This window comes from Propithecus coquereli, unplaced genomic scaffold, assembly GCF_000956105.1.
Source record: "Propithecus coquereli isolate 6110/MARCELLA unplaced genomic scaffold, Pcoq_1.0 Scaffold217, whole genome shotgun sequence".
NCBI classification, from domain to species: Eukaryota; Metazoa; Chordata; class Mammalia; order Primates; family Indriidae; genus Propithecus; species Propithecus coquereli.
In genome coordinates this window covers 2,968,910-2,987,681 of record NW_012146856.1, presented here as the reverse complement: position 1 = coordinate 2,987,681, position 18,772 = coordinate 2,968,910, and the positions used below count along the sequence as shown (strand labels likewise).

Here is an 18,772-nt window from a genome sequence, read left to right as displayed (position 1 = left end):
TTAGCATTCACAGTAGACCACTGTGGACAGATACTTAAATCACAAACCTAAACACTGAGACAGAAACTGGGAAGCAGAAATCACTTTAGCTGTAAGATTTCACATGCAAATGTCCTCAGCAGCACGGGGGTCTATGTCCTTCGGGGCATGCAAAGACAGGCAGTCCGTACCACAAGTGGACGAACACCTTAGACCCTTCACTAAGATTCTGACAGCTCTGGAGGAAATAAGATTTCCGTTTTATATGAAGTTGAATTGAAAGGTGAATACAAAGCAGAGGACGTGCCAAGAGCCAGAATTAGAATTAGAATGGATCAATTTCTGATTTCAAGTTTTGACTTTGGAAGGAACTTACTCAAACATTATAAATTATCCTCATGATACAAATTATCCAAAAATGTCCTTATTCCCAAGTGCCCGATTTCAACTTACATTACGTCAGATGTGTGAAAATTAGTTACTGTTACACATTTGAAAACATAATAATACATTCAAACGTGATTTATTCTAGTTTTTAGAACCTGACATCTACTTTCCAAATTCTCTCTCTGATCTGAGAACATCGAGGAAATTGGAAACTTGAAATCGTGACTCTCCTTACCTGACGTTGGCTCAATAGCAAAGGCCTGATGAGACTGAAGCAAAGTGACATGGAACTCGAAATCCACAGGGCAGCTACACTGCAAAGGAATGACATAACTTTTGCTGCAAAACAAACAAAAAAATTAAAATCTTATTTTTCTTTACAACTAGCTCTTTTGGTTGCAAGGAATAGAGACTCAAGTTATATATAATAATAAACAACAACAACGACAGCACTGAGTTAGTGCTTCCTGTGTGCCAGGAGCTGTTCTATGCATTGCCACGTATTAACTATTTTAATTCTAGGAGGTGATGCTATGATTATCTCCACTTACAGAAGAGGAAACCAAGGCACAAGTGAGGGGAAATGTTCTGCACAGGGTGACGTGGCTGGTTAGTGGCAGAATTGGGATTCAAGGCAGTAGACTGTGCTTGGTGTTTACACACCCACCACCACTGTCCTGCTCTCCCAAGCACTGTTAGGTTTATGCTCCAGAGACGCAGAGTCACAGGGGAAGGGCAATCTCTACCCCACAATGAGGGCTCAGACAACCAAGGAAACGCCGAACAGACAGGCCTTATAGAAAGCCTGGGCGACCCCTGGCCCTCACAGAGCCTGGACCCAGCAGCACGGAAGAAGCCACATTTGGGCTGTGTTTGGCTGGAACAGGCTAGAGACTCTGTTTGGTCAGAAGTCCAGCAGCTATTAGAGAACCTGGAGGGGGTCTAGGTATTCAGAAATGCTCCGTCACCCTGAGACAAGGCAGACTTCTAAGCAAGCTTGAGGCTGTCACTTACAGCACCACAGGAGCTGTGGCAGAGGTGGCGTGTCTCCGAGAGCCCTAGGCTTCCCATAATGTTCCCTCCTACTTTCAGGACAGCCTGAGTCTGCAGTGTGAGTGACGCTGGGGAAGCAGAGCCCTCCAGGGTCACTCAGCATTCTACTCAGCAGCAGGAATTTGAGCTCCTTTCAAGTGACCCAGCCACTCCCTGCCTTTCTTTGCACCTCCTTTCTTGTCTGGCCACCAGCTGGTGCCTCCATCCTCGTCTCCGTGCAGTGCATCTCCCCCATAACTCCTGAGCCTTCACGCCCACCGTGGCCCATCATGGCCCTCCTGCCTCAGAGCTGGCCCTACCTCTTATCCTTTTGGGGTGCTGGCCTCCCTGCCAACGGCCCATCCCCTCCCATTGCCCAGTGCAATTCCTGGGAGAATGCGACTGTAATCTAGTTTGTGCAGAGCTGCCAGGCCAGCGGGGATCTGCCTTCTGGGGTGGTACCTACGCCGACCCAACTGTCGTGGACTTCTCCCATCACGACGGGCCTCCCTAGCTGCCCAGCACCTGTCTTCCCTGGAGACTCTACTTGCTATGAAGGCAGAGTCCGAGTCCACTTGGGTCTCCAGTGTATCCCACAGTCCTGCACAGACTAAACGCTCAACAAATATTTGTCGGAACAAAGTGAAATAACCCCTTTTACAGTAGCAATTCTAGGGATATGGTATTGCTCAAATGTAGCTGTTAAAACTATGACCGAAGCATTTTTACTTGGCCTTAACATTCATTACCTTTTAAAAAAATCTGTGAAATATTTCAAATAAAAAGAAAAATACAAAAAATAATAATATAAAGATTCCTTTATCCACCATCAAGTGTTATTAAAGCTTTTGCTTTGGCCATATCACTGTAATATTTTTAAAGATATAAAGCATCACAGAAGAGTTGAAGCTCCCTGTTCACTCTTTCCCAAGATTTCCCCTTCCTCTCTCTCTAGGGGTGACCTACCCCATATTTGCTATCATTCCCGTGAATTCTAATGGTATCACCTCATTTGTATGTACTCATAAAATATATAATGTTGTATTGTTTGTTTTAAATAATATTGTTCTGAAACTTGCTATTTTTGCTCAACACTATGATTTTGGCATTTATTCATGAAGTTCTGTTTATTCACTGTAACTAGGGAAGTGCATTCCATTATATGACTACACCACACTTTTTGTCTACTCTCCTGCTGATGGCAGGTCGTTTGCACTTTTTCACTGTTGCAATGTGGCAATGAAGATCCTTGCGCACGACTCCGTGTGCACCTACAGCAGAGCTACACCAGGTATAACAGAAAAATAGAATTGCTGGCTAGTATTACAGCAAAGTAAAAATATTAACTTTTTAAGATATGGCCAAAATGTTCTCCAAAGCCCTTTACCAATTGACACTTCCACTAGCAGCACAGGAGAGTTTCTGTTGTTTATCATCATTTAGGATTTTCAGGTATTTTAACTTCTGCCTACATGATGGAGGTGAGATGGTGTCTCATTTCTTTGAGGTTGAGATTCTTTTCCTGTGTACCCATTTGGGTTTCCTCTTCTATGAATTACCTGTGCTTATCCTTTGTCCATTTTTCTATTGGGTTGTTCTGTTCTTTTATTCATTTGTGAATTCTAATATTAATTTTGTTAATTATATGCACTGCAAATATCTTTTCCAAGCCATAGTTTTATTATGTGATTTATTTATGGTGTCTTATCGAACAGAAGTTTTTAATTTTAAAATAGCTTTATCTATCTTTATTTTGAGGAGAATTGAAATCTGTTCCAAACTATGAACATGGTATGTCTCTAATTTATTCAGGTTTAATTTTATGTCCTTCAACAAATTTTACAAATTTCTCCATAGTGAGCTCGTACATTTTGGTTAGATTTTTTTCCCCTAGCTGTCTTGGTGTATTTGGGCTGCTGTAACAGAACCATAGACTGGGTGGCTTATAAACAACAGAAATTTATTTCTAACAGTTATGGAGGCTGGGAAGTCCAGGATCATGGCAGATTTGGCGTCTGGTGAGGGCCCGCTTCCTGGTTCATAAATGGCCATCTTCTCACTGTGTCTATAATGGTGGAAAGGACTAGAAAGCTCTCCTGGGTCTCTTTTATAAGAAGACCAATCCCATCATGAGGGCTTTGTCTTCACGGGCTACTCACCTCCCAAAGGCCCCATCTCCCAATAACATCACTGCGGGGGTTAGAGTTCAACATATGAATTTTGGGGGGAAACAAACATACAGACCATAGCACCAGGTATCTTATAGTTGCTGTTGCTATTGTGAATAGATTTTTTTCTTTCATAATTCATTATTACTAGAGTATTGCAATGCTATCTATTTTTGGATATTGATCTAAAACCATGCTAAAGTCTCTCATGGGTTATAAAAGTTTATCTGTAGATTTTCTTAGATTTTTCTATGTAGAAAATCATATAATCTTAAAACCCAAAAACAAAAAACTAAAGGACCCTTTTTTATTTGCTTTTCCAATTCATATAACTCATATATTTTTTTTCAGATCATTGCATTGATGATGCCTGCTAGCATAATACTAAACGGAAGTGATAATAGAGGGCATCCTTTTCTTATTTTGACTTTATTGGAACTATTTTAATGTTATGCCACTAAGAATGATGTTTCTGTCTGTACCCCCAGAATATGCTGAAATAAATAAAAAAAAAAAGAATGATGTTTCTGGAAAGTGTGTGACAGTCCTTATCAAGTCAAGGAAATTTCCTTCTATTTCTAAGCTTTTTTTCTCCCATTTAATCATAAATGAGTTTTCTTTTTGTTAAAATTTGTCTGGTATACCTAACTTTTCCATTCTTTTATTTTCAAACTTTCTGAAAAGTTTTATTTTAGGTGCAGCTCTAGGAAGCAGCATATAGCTGGATTTTTTAAAAGACAATTTGATAATCTTTTTTTTTTAAAAATAGGTGAGTTTACTCTGTTTTCATTTGTAACAATTAGTGACAGATACATTTGAATTTATTTCTACCACCTTGTTTTGTGCTTTCTTTGCTTCATTTTTGTCCTTTTGCCTCTTGCTGGACTGATTGCTTTTACATTTCTTCTTTTTTTCTCTCCTATGATTTGGCAGTGGTAGATTATATTTCTACTATTTCAGTTGTTACTCTTAAGTTTAAAAAAATTACTAGCAACAAAGTTCCCAACAAAGTCTAAATGTATCTAGTATTTCTACTTTCCTTCCAAACATAGTGTGGCAAGCCTTAGGTGCTCACTTAACACTTTTTCTTACCCTCGTCCGCCTTGTATATGTTATGTTGAGTTTTGGGTTTTTTTTTTTTCAGCATATTATGGGGGTACAGATGGTTAGGTTACATTTGTTGCCCTTGTCCCCCTTCCCCCCAAGAGTTTTAGTTTTAACTTACTTTTAAACAAACAACAAAAATGCTGGTTTTAAAAATAGTAAATTTAGGGACACATGTCATCAATTTTGATGTTCACCATTGTTCCTGGGTTCCCACAGCTGCTCTCTGGTATTCTTTTCTTCTTGCTGCCATATATCTTTTAACATTTCTTTCAGTGAGGGGTGTGTGGGGGAAATTCTTATGTATATAAGCTTATTTTTTATTTTCTTCCTTGGACAATAATTTAGCTGGGAAAAATTTTAGGTTGACTGTTTATTTTCCCTTGGCATTTTGACAATATTTACTCTTTATCTTTCCCTAATTGTTTGTTGCTGATGAAGAACTGCTGTGATCATTCCTTTGTAGGTAACCACTCTTTTTTCTCCAGTAGCTTTTAAGGGTTTCTCTTCATCCTTGATGCTCTCTGCAGCTTGACTCCTGTTTGTCTAGGTAGGAATTTATCTTTGTCCTGCTTGATATTTGAATGCACTGATCTAAAGCTTCATAATTATCTTTAATTCTGCAAAACTCTCAGCTATTAACTCTTCAAATTGTGCTTGTCTGGTGTCTTCACCACTCTCTGACAAAACTCTTACTAGGTACATGTTGGAGCTTCTCAGTTTGGCTTCCACACCTCCTAATTTCCCTTTCCTTTAACCTCTCTATGCTATGTTCTGGATGAATTCCTAAGTATAATCTTCTAATGTATTAATATTTTATTCAACTGTGTCCAGTGTGGACTTTATTTGATCTATTGAGATTTTAAATTTAAATCTCTACATTTTGAATTCCTAAGATTTCTAATTGGTTCTTCTTATCTACCTGCCCTTTTAAAAATTTCTACCTATTTTTGTTTCATAATTTCTTGATTTTTTTAAATGGAAGTTTGCTTCATCTGTCTCATTGAGGGTCCTAAGTGTACTATTTTAAAGTCTTATTAGACTTTTCTAAAAAATTCATTTATCAAATTATATTCTGATTGTAGGGTTTTGGCTGTCTTTCTTAGCATGAGATTTATTTTTGTGTTTTGGAATTTGGATTTGAAGGCTCATTTTGATTAAAAAGATTTAATCTATATTGAATTTTATAATTGCACATTGGGGCTCCTGCCAGGCAGCTATTTCAGTGCTACAGTGTACTCAGTCCCTGGGCCAGCCAGTAACTTGGCTCGCCTCCGCATCACAAGCTGGCTATTATTATCTTCTACTTTCCTCTGGCCACAACTGGGTGCAAAGCCAGGCGACAGGTCGGCAGAGGGTTCCCAGCTTTCTTTCATGGGGAGTGCAAAGGTTGAACAGCTCACCTCTTCCTGTGCCTTCATGCAGCAGGCCAGGTGCCGATGGCTTGAATCAGTGGGACATGTACGGTCTCCCTCACCCTGTGAGAGTGACCTTCGACCCCCCACTGCCTACTCTGGAACCTGGAGCCTGCAAGCCTGCGGCTTCACTCTACTCCCCACTTAGCATTTCTGTTCTGTCCCTGCTCTATAGAGTTGCTCATCTTGTTTCTGAGCCTGGGAATATCTTTTCGGAGGTCTCTTTTTTATATTTTATTGCTCACTAATTAGTATTTGTAGTAGAAAAGGTTCATTGCACTGTAAGCTCACTGCTTCATCCTGACCAGGTATCTCTAAATGTACTCTGGAGAGACCTACATTCTGAATTCAGACAGCTCCTAATGCCTGTCCAGCAATGCCCTGTTTCTAATTAATTTTTACCATATCTGTTTTTAAAATATTGTTCACTAGCTATGATTGTCTGGGAGAGGAAGGTAGCTACACTCTGAGTATATGAGATTCACAATAGGGTAGAGGCTTGCCCAGACTTTATACAACCATGTCCAAGTGCCCTGGCTTTCCTGATATAAGTTCTGGATAAGGGTCACCATACAGACTAATATCTTCAGCCAACAGGGATATGAACATTTCGTCAGTTTTTCTACCAAACTCATAAATCCTGTTCTAATCAGGCTCTGCTAGAGGCATCCATTCAATCTTAACTCTCTGAGATGCTTTCTAATTCTGAAAAACAGAGTATATGAAGGTCATTACATTTTCTAGGCAATTCAGCCTAACGGATACTCAGGCCCCACTGAGCATCAGTTACTCTACCAGCACTGGGTAGATAAAACTGATAAAACATGACAAGTTAGACACACATGCAAGTTATGTACGGTCTTCAGGATGTAAGCAAGCCTGGGTAATGTGCCAAGTGAAGTGTTAAACTGTCTAAACATGGTCTTTGAAGATGAGGCTGGCAACTCACATGGCCACATGGGCTGTGTTGTGTTGTGTAACCCAGGGGTCTGTTCAGAGCTATCTCAGCGAGGCGGAATTTGATGTTCAGGGCTCTTCCACTAAAAGCTGCATATTTGCATTTTCCTGAATTGAAACAAACAAACAAAAACTCCTGGGGCTTTTCCCATTGGTCATATATGCCCAATTTTCAATTAATTTCACAGGTCTGATAATTCCCATAGAAAAGGTTTCAGGGTATTTGTTAATAATGATTACATGAAGCCAAGTTTCTGATACATTAACCAGCCTGGAAAAATAAACAATTCCTTAAGGGCACAAAATTCCAAGCACAGAAGGCGTCAGAGCAGTGCGAGTAACACAAACGTCAACGGAATTGCTGAACTTTGCTCTCACTGCTGCTGTTCACATTACGAATGTCAAATTAGTGTGCATGGCCACCATAACCATAAACCAAGGCAGTCTAGATGAATGTTGGTCAAAAGAAATTTTAGCTAACATAAAGTTTAGTTTATTTAGAAGCTTTTCATTTCAGGAAACAGAATCCTATTAGATTTGGGGTGGAATTAAAAATTCTAAACTAAATTCCCCCTGCTAAATACCATTAAAACTGATCTGTGATGAAGAAAAATGAATAAATACACATATTTTATGCCTATTATACCTCAGAAGCAAATAGGAACCTGAATTAGAGTTCTGCTATAACTTACAAGAATCGGGCAATTAAAATATTAAGGCAAGTAAAAGTTAGTACTTTTGGAAGTAACCATAACTTTTATCCCTGTTACTTTACTATTTAAACATTTTATCAATTATGCTAAAGCTATGTATAAAAATATATTAAGTACTTTTAAAGAATTATTCCATATTTTGAATAAAATCCAATTCAAACCTTTTAAATACTAGACATATGTATTATGATCATGTAGAAATTGAATGCCTATTAGAAGAGAGAAATTTGCCTTACAGAAAGTAAATATAATAGAATATATTCATATAAATCCAAATTTCTTTCTTCTCCCTTCTCTAGGATTTTTGAGAAAAGGAATGATCTGTAAACTTACTGTAGATAACAAAAATCAAGTATACTCTTTAATTCAAAAATCTCAACATCTAGAGAGTGGAATGAATAGGCCATTTTGCCATAATAGGATTTGTCTCCTTTTGGGGAGAATGAAGGTTAATTGATGGTAAGTGTGATGAATGCTAATTCCAAGATGGCTGGATTCAGAAGGCATAGTAAATTAGCCATTAGTTATTATGCTTTTATAAAGTTTGAGGGAAATACCACCAAGATAAAGGGATGACTTCCCACAGAGATGTATGGATAAGATAAATTATAACAGGCAATAAATAATGTGGTGGTATCAATGCCAAGTGAAGCTTGGAGTTAACAGGCCCAGTGATCTCATTTTAGGGTTAAGTCAATCTAGTGGGACTTTTCCTTTGTCAATTGCTCATTGACAAGGGAATCAATCACAGCTCACAAGATGCACACAACAACAATGTATCTGTGGATCATTCTTTCCTTTCCAAATGTACAGAAGACTCATGAAACAATCTAGAGTCTGGGCAAGCTTTGGGGTTATACATTGTGGCAGTTTTCAAACAAGTCTACAAACTCTTCAACATTCTTTCCATTGAGGGGTGAAGTCTATGTCTCCTTCCCTTGATTCTGGGCTCTATGACTACTTAACTAATAGAATGCAATGGATATAATGTTGCACTTGTTTCTTGAGACCAAGGCCTAAGAAACTGGTATCTTCTACTTCTCTTGGGATACTCACTCTGGAACCTAGTCACCATGTTGTAAGGAAGCCCAAGTAGACTGTGGAAAGACCTACAAGGAGAGAACCGAGGCACCTGGCCCTAAGGCCAGGTGGGCTCCCAAGCAATAGCCAGCATGTGAATGGAACGAACACCTTGGAAGCAGATCTTTCAGCTCCTCTGATTATTGGTCAACAAGGAAAGCTTATAAAATCCTGCCATGGACTGTTTGTGTCCTCTTAAAATTTACATGTTGAAGCCTCAATTCCTGTGATGGAGGTGGGACCTTTGGGAAGTAATTGGGTTTAGATGAGGTCAAGAGGATGGAGCCTCCCAGATGGGATTTAGTGCCCTTTTAAGAGGAAGGAATCAGGGCTCCTTCCCTGCCATACATGTGAGGAAACCTGAAAAAGGCCCTCACCAAAACCTGACCATGGGCACCCTGATCTTGGACTTCCCAGTCCCCAGAACCGTCAGGAACATTTGTTGTTTAAGCCACCTCGTGTTACCACAGCCTGAGCTAAGACAAGTCCCAAGACCTTTTCTCAAATGTTACCAAGCTCCTCTCAGATACTGGCATGCATATATATATAGAGAGAAGGAAATCTGGGGACTGACCAGTTATCTCCACTAAAGCTTTAAATACAAATTCGGAATGTGACCAACAAAAACAGAGGGAAATAAGACACAATATTAATTGCCCGATTAGACTCCCAACTCCCAAACAAATGGGCAACAATTTGAAAAGCTTATGAAGAGCTGAGGGTAAAATATGGTTCAAATTTCAAAGAATGCTCTTTTATCTAAGATAATTTATAGACTTTTGAATTTTTATGTGTTGCTTATATTATTTTCAAAGACACAACTAATCTCACTGGGATTGGGGTCTCAAACCAGAAGTATAGTAGATCCATAACCCTTAATGATAAAGTTAAATAAATACAAATTTACATAAAGAAATGTTCAAGTAGAGGCATTTAATTATTGTTTTGCACCTAGAGACTCAAACAGCACCCTCACTTCAGACTAAGCTTAGACCAATATTAGCCGCAAAGGGAACCAAAGAGAAAGGGAGGCTTCACGGTTTCTCTCTTGGTGGCCCAACCCTAAGCCCTTCCCTGCCCTTAATTCAATTCCTTCTTCAACCTTACTTAGTCCTTCCTACTGGTAAAACTGCCCCCATCCCCTACCCTCACCCCTGCCCCAGCACTTTAGGAAAAGGAGGAGTTCTGGTGAAAACACTTGGGAACAACCTGAAATAAATGAGGTCACCTCTCCATACTTGGTAAAAGAACTTAAAGATTCCTCTAGGGGCTTGAAAGGAGCTGACTTCAGAAAAAGTTAGTGGTGACCAGATGACATATCTGTCATCTGTAAAGATAACATGTAACCTATTCATATTTCAAAAACACTATTTTAAAAAAAATTTGGTAAAATACATGACATAAAATTTACCACTTTAACCATTTCAGGTGCAGAGTTCAGTGGCAATAAGTACAGTCTCATTATTGTGCAACCATCACCATCCATCCACAGAAAACTTCTTTCTCTTGCCAAAGTTAAACTCTGTACCCATTAAACACGGACTTCTTATCCGCTCTCCCCACCGCCCCTAGCAACCACTGTTCTACTTTCTGTGTCGACTACTCCAGGTACTTCATGTGGGTGAAACTGTACAGTTTAAAATGCCTTTTAAAAACTAAATATTGGCTGGGAACGGTGGCTCATGGCTGTGATCCTAGCACTCTGGGAGGCTGAGGCGGGAGGATCGCTTGAGCTCAGGAGTTCAAGATCAGCGTGAGCAAGAGCGAGACCTCATCTCTACTAAAAATAGAAAAATTATCCAGCGTGCCTGTAGTCCCAGCTACTCGGGAGGCTGAGGCAGGAGGATCACTGGAGCCCAGGAGTTTGAAGTTGCAGTGAGCCACGATGATGCCACTGCCCTCTAGCTTGGGTGACAGAGAGAGACTCTGTCTCAAAATGAAACAAAACAAAACCCCAACTAAATATTAACTTCACTTACAGTATTAATATAACTAATAAATTTGATAGGAAATAGCTCTTTACAACTCACCAGAGTTACAGATAATGTGGGGTAACATGGGGTAAGGAAAGAAATTCAGGGTGGCACCTGGAGGTGGGAGCAGGGCCTGTGGCTGGAGCCCAGGGACAGGGCAAGCTGGCAGCAGGAACGAGAGCCACATCCAAGGGAAGGGAAGAAGACACGCAGATGTGATGGGAGATGAAAAGCCTCGTGCAGACTGATTTCTATTTTGTTGAGAAAAATATAGTATTGATTGGGAAAAGATAAGAGGGTACATTAAAAACTACTGATAGCCTCTTTGTTTGGAATAGGGGGTAGAAGAAACCGATGCTGGCTGTATTCAAACTGCACTTGCTCAGAGCTCACGACCCATCGAAACGTGACCTGCACAGCCAGCAGGACACCAGCAGCCAGTTTACCAGTCCTGTGTCTTAGCCAGCAGCAATTATTAAAATAAAAAGCTCACTCGGTGGCAGAGTGACAAATGAATTTTTTTTTTTTTTAAAAAACAAAGCAACTTAAATTCAAACATTTGTGGTTTTGAAATTGCAGTATATAAGAAATTGGGGTAAAAAATTGGGGGCATATTTAATGGAAAACAACTATTTAGGAAATTATAGTTACAATTCAGTTGACTGGTTGGTAGTTACTCTATTCTAAATATTTTGACAGGTGTTAAATAATTACATTCTAGATGCCACATTGAAAGTGCACGTGTGCCTGTGTGCGCACATGTGTGTGTAGGGACCACAAATCTATGATGTTGCAGTAGCAGTGGTGACCAGATGTGGCTGCCTATGCAGTGTTGAGTGTGGGATTTGACAGCTGTATAAACCAAGCAAGGAGGTGGGGGCACCCAGAAATCACTCTCAAATTAAGGGTGTCTCGCCAGGGCCAAAATCTATCCACAATTTTTGCCTTTGCTCCTTCCAGGAACGTGCTTTGAGTAGACACTAAAACTCATTACGTTATATTCTTCAATATTAGAATTGGGAATTCATCCATGAATACTTTCTCCAACAGTGGTTCAAAGTTTCTTACTGCTTAGTACATGATACTGGCTTGGTAGTTTCATAGGAAGCCACAATACATATATGCTGTTCAGTGTAATGAACCATTTCAAGAGTTTATGGAGACTAGAAGACTCTAAATAAGAAACATGCTCCATCTCGAATTCCTGCCCCTGGCATGTGCATTCATTTGCTCCAGATGTGGATCCTAAGTGTGCGCCGCTCCATTATCTGGCCCCATGCAAACCAACTGAACAAGGTGCGTGAAGTCTAAGGGAGGAAAGCGGAGTATTAGCATTGCCAAACTAGGCTTTCGCAAAGTCAATATCGGTTTTCTCTGTTTTTGGTTTTTCAGTCTTTTCATTGCTTTCTCCGGTAGCCAAAAATCTAGAATTTAACATTTGGTAAGAAAAACTTAAACAAAATTAACTCAGGTCTTCCATTGAAAGTCTCCTTTGTTGACTGTCTCAAGTCAGCACCTATTTCTGCTAAATGAAAGGAGAAGGATTTACACCCTTTCATTATCATACAGAGCCCTATAGTTTGGAGGTTAGGTGATTTTCTTTTCCTGCTAAAATTCACAAAAGGATCAAGACGAATAACTAGATTGATACTAGATCAGCAAAGGGATATTGAATCAAAGAATTTTAACTACGAAGTCTGGGAAATTTTTTCATGTAGTAAAAATTCAGGCTGTTGTTAAGTGACAAGCAATTGCTTTGTCCAAATATCAATTTAAATTTTATTATAAGGTCACTATTGTTCCCTATACCCAGGTAGGGGCTAAAGGAAAACACAGGAGGACCGACGAGCTCAAGACACCCTTGTCAGAATGTCCCCATGAAATGCTGCTGCTCCTTCATATCAACCGTGAGTTTGGGACACATAAAATGAGTAAGCAGCATGTTTCCCTTGACAAGCTGAAAAGGTAAACTTTTTTTCTCAGGTAGGGAGGGCTTCAAAAAATCCTTCTGAGCATTGGTTTGATAGTCTTCTCCTGAGGCCTTCATTCTAACCCAGTTACAGCTGGTTTTCGGCCCCCTCTCATAGAGGCACTCTCTCGGCACAATTCAAGACTGGTTTTGGTTGTAGTCTATCCTGGGGCAAACTCTCACCATCAATCTTCCTTCTCAGTGCTTGTTTAAGAAACCACATTCCCATGTGGCCCAGATGCATTAAACGCCAGGGGCAGTGAGAGAATTTGTTCACATTTGGACATATCCTGACCTTGGTTGTTCCCACACTTTCTGAAAGGAGCCATGAGGTTCACTGCCCAAGGAAAAGCATTCTTTGGTAAATTTCTAAACTTAAGAATTAAAATTTCAAGAAACTAAAATATCCTGGCATTGGAATGGAGTAGCCAGGGATCTTTTCTGTTAGTGTTGTTGATGTGGCCCTGTGGTCTACAGAGCCTCAGCAATCCTGAGATTAGTATGTGGTCCACTTGCTTTGGGAGCCCATGGCTGCCTTGCCCATGGGGCAAGATCCAGAATGGGTCCTCTCCTGTATTTCCCATCACTTCCCCAGGTGACTTTCAGGTAAGTTTGTGTATAGCACACTAACCAACTGGTCAACAGAGTCAGTTTGGTGTAAGGAAGATCAGTTAGTGGGAGAACAACTGTTCAACTGACTGGATTTGCTCCAAATTTCAACTAGTTATTAATATTTGGTACCAGGAAGACATTGTTGCAGAAACCACAGAGCACGATGAATTAACATGAATCTTTTTAGAGCCATGCGAATGGAAAGTTACAAAATTTCTGTATCTAAGTTTGTTCATATTTACTTGTACATATAAGAAATATGAGAGTGCATTTTATCTGTAATACTCTCTGAGATATTGAATGATGACAAAATTTAACAAGCCATGATGGTTAGGTTTATCTAGTCATACAGCACAGTTTCAACCTATAGAAAAGAAAGAGAACCAAAAATCCTTTGCACTTCATGATGCTGTGTTCGACTTAGAGATGCTGGACAGAACCTGGGATGCAACTCTTTATTTACAGAAGTTGTCAAAATACATTTCACCAGGTCTTAAGCCACCAAAGTTGTTCATAGGTAGTTGGCAAGCATCCACATGGAATTTTATCTCAGTAAGGAAAATTTACAACCACCAAATCCAGCCACTGAAGATGTAGTTGATGAATATACACGAGTCCATTTCATGACTTTGTAGAAAATGTGCCGAGGTGCTGTCCAGTGCTCAGAGAGCCTCTACCCAGATTGCAGTTGCTTCTTCCCAGAAGCAACCCCAAAGTAAGAAAGCAAAATTAGTGGTATAAAACACAAACCTACAACTTCTGACAATTCTGTCCAAATTGATTCCATGTGCAAAGGGAAAACATGCATTTGTGTTCTTCCATCAGCTTTGTGCTTCCTCACAATGCACAGTATTCTTCTTTTGCTGTAAAAATGGTTACTATACTCATTTAAAAGTATAAGTGCCGTTGGAACCCTCACACATTGCTGGTGGGAATGTAAATGGTACAGCCACTTTGGAAAACAGTCTGGCAGTTCTTCAAAATGTTAAACAAAGGGTTACCATATGACCTAAAAATTCCTCTCCTAGATATATACCCAAGAGAAATGAAAACATACATCTATGTAAAAACGTATACACAAATGTTCATAGCAGCATTATTCATAATAGCCCCAAAGTGGAAACAATCCATATGTCCCTCAACTGATGAGTGGATTAAAAAATGTGGTGTATCCACATAATGAAATATTATTCATCAATAAAAAGGAATGAAGTAATGATACAAATTGGATAAACTACAAGTTGGATGACCCTTGAAAACATTATACTAAGTGAAAGAAATCAGTCACACAAGTCCTCATACTGTATAGGAAATGTCCAGAACAGGCAAATTTATAGAGATAGGAAGTAAATTAGTTTGCTTGAGGCTGGAAATTTTGGGGTGGGGATGGGGAGTAGGTATGATGTTTCTTTTTGGGGTTCTAAAAATGCTCTAAAATTAATTGTGGTGATGGTTGCATATACTAAAAACCGTTGAATTGTACATTTTAAATTAGCAAATTTTATGATATGTGAATTATATCCTAATAAAACTTTAAAAAGTTGTGTGTGTCTTAGTCCATGCTGTGATTTGAGTGTGGTTTGTCCCCACGAAAATTAATTGAAATTTGCTCCCCAATGTGGCAGTGTTGGGAAGTGGGGCTTAGTGGGAAACGTTCGGTTCATGGAAGTGGATCCTTCACGAATAGATTAATGCGCGAGTTCTTGCCGTGGCAGGACTGGCTTAGGTACCAGGAGAGCAGGTTGTCCCCACTTGTGCTGGGTCTCTGTGCGCACACCTGCTCCCCTTCTGCATCCATCACAGGCCGAAGCAGAACCACACCCTCGTCGGATGGGCTGTCCAGTCTCGGACTTCCCAGCTACCAAAATCATGAACCAAATCGACCTCTTTTACAATTCACCTGCCTTAGGTATTGGTTATAGTAACACAAAATGGACTATGACAGTTTGTTTCATGCAGCTGTAATGGAGCATGACAGACTGGGTAATTTATAATGAAAAGAAACTCATTTCTCACAGTTCTGGAGACGGCATCTGGCAGGGGCCCTCTTTTTGTGTTATCTCATGGCAAGAGGACAAAGAGAGAGTGAGAGAGAGACGAAAGGGGGCTGAATTTGTTCTTTTATAAGAAACCCGCTTCCTTTATAATGAACCGACTCCCGTGATAAGGGCATTAATCCATTCATACGAGCCAAGCCTTCATAGCCTAATCACTTCTCATTAGGCCCCACCCCCAACACTGTTGTATTGGGGATTAAGTTTCCGACACATGCTTTTTGGGGGACACATTCAAACCACAGCAAAGTGGCAAGACAAGGGGGAAACTCCTCATCTCTAGTCCCACAGCCACACCCTCACCTGAGGTCCTGCCCTGCCCCTTTGTGGAATGGTCATTGACCACTCCCTCCAGCTTGGGCACAGCCCCTGACAGTCTATCTGGGGGCTTCACAACTCCCCTTCTGCCATCACCCAGGCCCTTGGTGTTGGAAGCCCAACCTCAACTTGGCCTCTCACTGCGATTTCCCTGTATGTTGTCTGCCTCCGTTAATGTGGGAGCCAAACTGGCTAGGTCTCGTTTGTGCATTCTTTAAGTAAAAATTTCCGTAATCATAATAGCTAAGACAAATCACTAACTATATGGTAAGCACTGTTCTTACTACTATTAAGATTTAAAAACTTTTAACTCTTATTGTTAATAAGTTCTATTTTAACTCATTTAAGCCTCAGAACAATTGCATTTTACAAATGAAGATTCTGAGAGGCACAGAGAGGCTGTCATTTTCCAGAGTCACACAGCCATCATGAAACACAGATTGGACTGGAATCCAGGCAGAATGTCTTCAGAGCTTTATGGGTCTGTGCTATTAAACACGACACTGTATTGCCTTGTCTCCTTTTCAGTTTCTTTATTAAAAGTCCTCGCGGGCCAGGATGGTAACCAAAATGAATGTGAGGCAGTGGGAAGCAGTGGGCACTGTGGCAAGCTGGGAAGGGCACTGACTTGTAAAGAGGCAGTTTCTACCCAGCCCCAGCTGAGCTTATCATGCAGGAACATGGGCCCAATGCTGCTGGATCTTCTTCTTCTTTTTTTTTTAAAGAGAAGTGGAAATCCAAATTTTTATGTGAAATCTCTTAATCTTTCAATGTTGGCAGCTAATTCAAGTGTTTTTTAAAAACCCAAAACTGTGTAGACCACCACTATGTGGGCCAAACTACGCAGGCCAACGGCTTAATTAAATCAGAGGCTATACCTGGGGAGCCAGTAGGTTAAATTCAGATTAGATAAATACATGAATAAATTAATAATGAAGCAATGACAAGTTGAAGATTTAAAAAAAGACTGCAATGGACTGGATTTGAGGGTGGATGAACCACTTCTCCTTTATTTCCTTCTAGCAATCTAAAAATTTCTTAGAGACCGTCTTAGGCTTTAGGCTTTTCATAAGAAGGTGCAAATGGAAAGACTGTGGCAGAAGTACTAATGATGAAAGTAGAATAAACCAGTAGCAAAACTACACGTACACCTCATGCCAATCAGAATGGCTACTATCAAAAAATAAAAACAACAAACACAAAATAACAAGTGTTGGCAAGGATGTGGAGAAATTGGAACTTTTGTGTACTGTTGGTGGGAATGTAAAATGGTACAGCCACTATGGAAAACAGTATAGCAGTTCCCCAAAAAATTGAAAATAGAATCACCATATGATCCAGCAATTCCCCTCTGGCATATACCCAAAAGAACTGAAAGTAGGGTCTTGAAGAGATATTTGCACACCCATGTTCATAGCAAAATTATTCACAACAGCCAAAGGCAGAAGCAAGTCAAATCCATTGACAGATGGATGAATAAACAAATATGGTATATACATATAATGGAATATTATTCAGCCTAAAAAAGGAAGGAAATTTTGACACATTCTACAACATGGATGAACCTTGAGGACATTATGCTAAGTGAAATGAGCCAGTCAGAAAAAGACAAATACTGTATGATTTCACTTATATGCAGTTTCTAGAGTAGTCAAATTCATAGAAAACAGAAAGTAAAATGGTGATTGCCAGGGGCTGAGGGGAGGGGAAAGTTGGAGTTTATTGTTTAATAAATATAGAGTTTCAGTTTTATAAGATAAAAAAATTCTGGAGATTGGTTGCACAACAATGTAAATATACTTAACACTATTAAGCCACTTAAAAATGGCTAAGATGGTAAATTTTATTTTATGTGTTTTTTCATCACAACTTATTAATAAAAAAATCAGAAAGGGAAATATCAGCTCTAGGCAGCTCTAGTCTTCCATGTGGAAGAAGGGAAATACCCAACTCCAGCCCCCTAGCCATCCTGTCTCACCTAGGGGATGGGGAACAACTGAGAAGTACTTGTGAAGTTCAAAGTCCAGAGGCACAGACTCAACTTACTAAAAGCCTGAGACTAAATGACTATAGAATGCCTCCCCCCAACACTTTATCAGCACATTACTAAAAGTCTATTTATAGCAGTTCCTTTTACCCAGTACATGACGTCTGGCTATCAAGGCAAAATTACAAGGCATACTAAAAGGCAAAAAAAAAAACACCAAAAAAAACCCCACAGTGTGAAGAGACAAAACAAGCATCAGAACCAGGCATGTCAGGGATGTTGGAATTATCAGACAGGGAAATTAAAACAACTAGATTAATATGCTAAGGGCTGTATGGATAAAGTAGACAGCATGCAAGAACAGATGGGAAATGTAAGCTGAGATATAGAAATCTTAAAAAAGAACCAAAAAGAACTTCTAGCAATCAAAGGCACTATAACAGAAATGAAGAATGTCTTTGATAGACTTATTAGCAGATTGGATATGGCTTAGGAGAAAAATCTCTGAGCTTGAGGATGTATCAATGGAAACTTCTAAAACTGAAAAGCAAAGAGGAAAAAGACAGAAAAACAAAAACAGAACAGAACATCCAAGAACTGTGAGACAACTATAAAAGGTGTAATATATGTGCAATGGGAATATCAGATGAAGAAGAAGGAGAGAAAGGAACGGAAGAAACATTTGAAACAATGACTGAGAATTTCTCCAAATTCATGTCAGACACCAAAACACAGATCCAGGAAGCTCAGAGAACACCATGCAGGATAATAAAAGCAAAAAACAAACAAATCCCCCACACGCACCTAAGTGTATAATTTTCAAACTACAGAAAATCAAAGACACTGGGCATAGTGGCTCATGCCTGTAATCCTAGCACTTCGGAAGGCCACGATGGGAGGATCATTTGAGCTCAGGAGTTTGAGACCAGCCTGAGCAGCAGTGAGACCTCGTCTCTTCCAAAAATAGAAAAGTTAGTGTTGTGGTATGCACCTGTAGTCCCAGCTACTTGGGAGGCCAAGGCAG

The 18,772-nt window shown here is 39.8% G+C and overlaps 1 protein-coding gene across 1 annotated transcript in view; it reads right to left on the bottom strand.

The window, feature by feature from the left end:
- The window catches only part of CFAP221 (cilia and flagella associated protein 221), a 99,691-nt gene that overhangs the window by 58,020 nt on the left and 22,899 nt on the right, over positions 1-18,772 (bottom strand). The window contains exon 7 of the mRNA XM_012644659.1: positions 602-705. Within this exon, the coding sequence (XP_012500113.1) occupies positions 602-705 (104 nt within the window). The remainder of the gene's footprint in view (positions 1-601; positions 706-18,772) is intronic.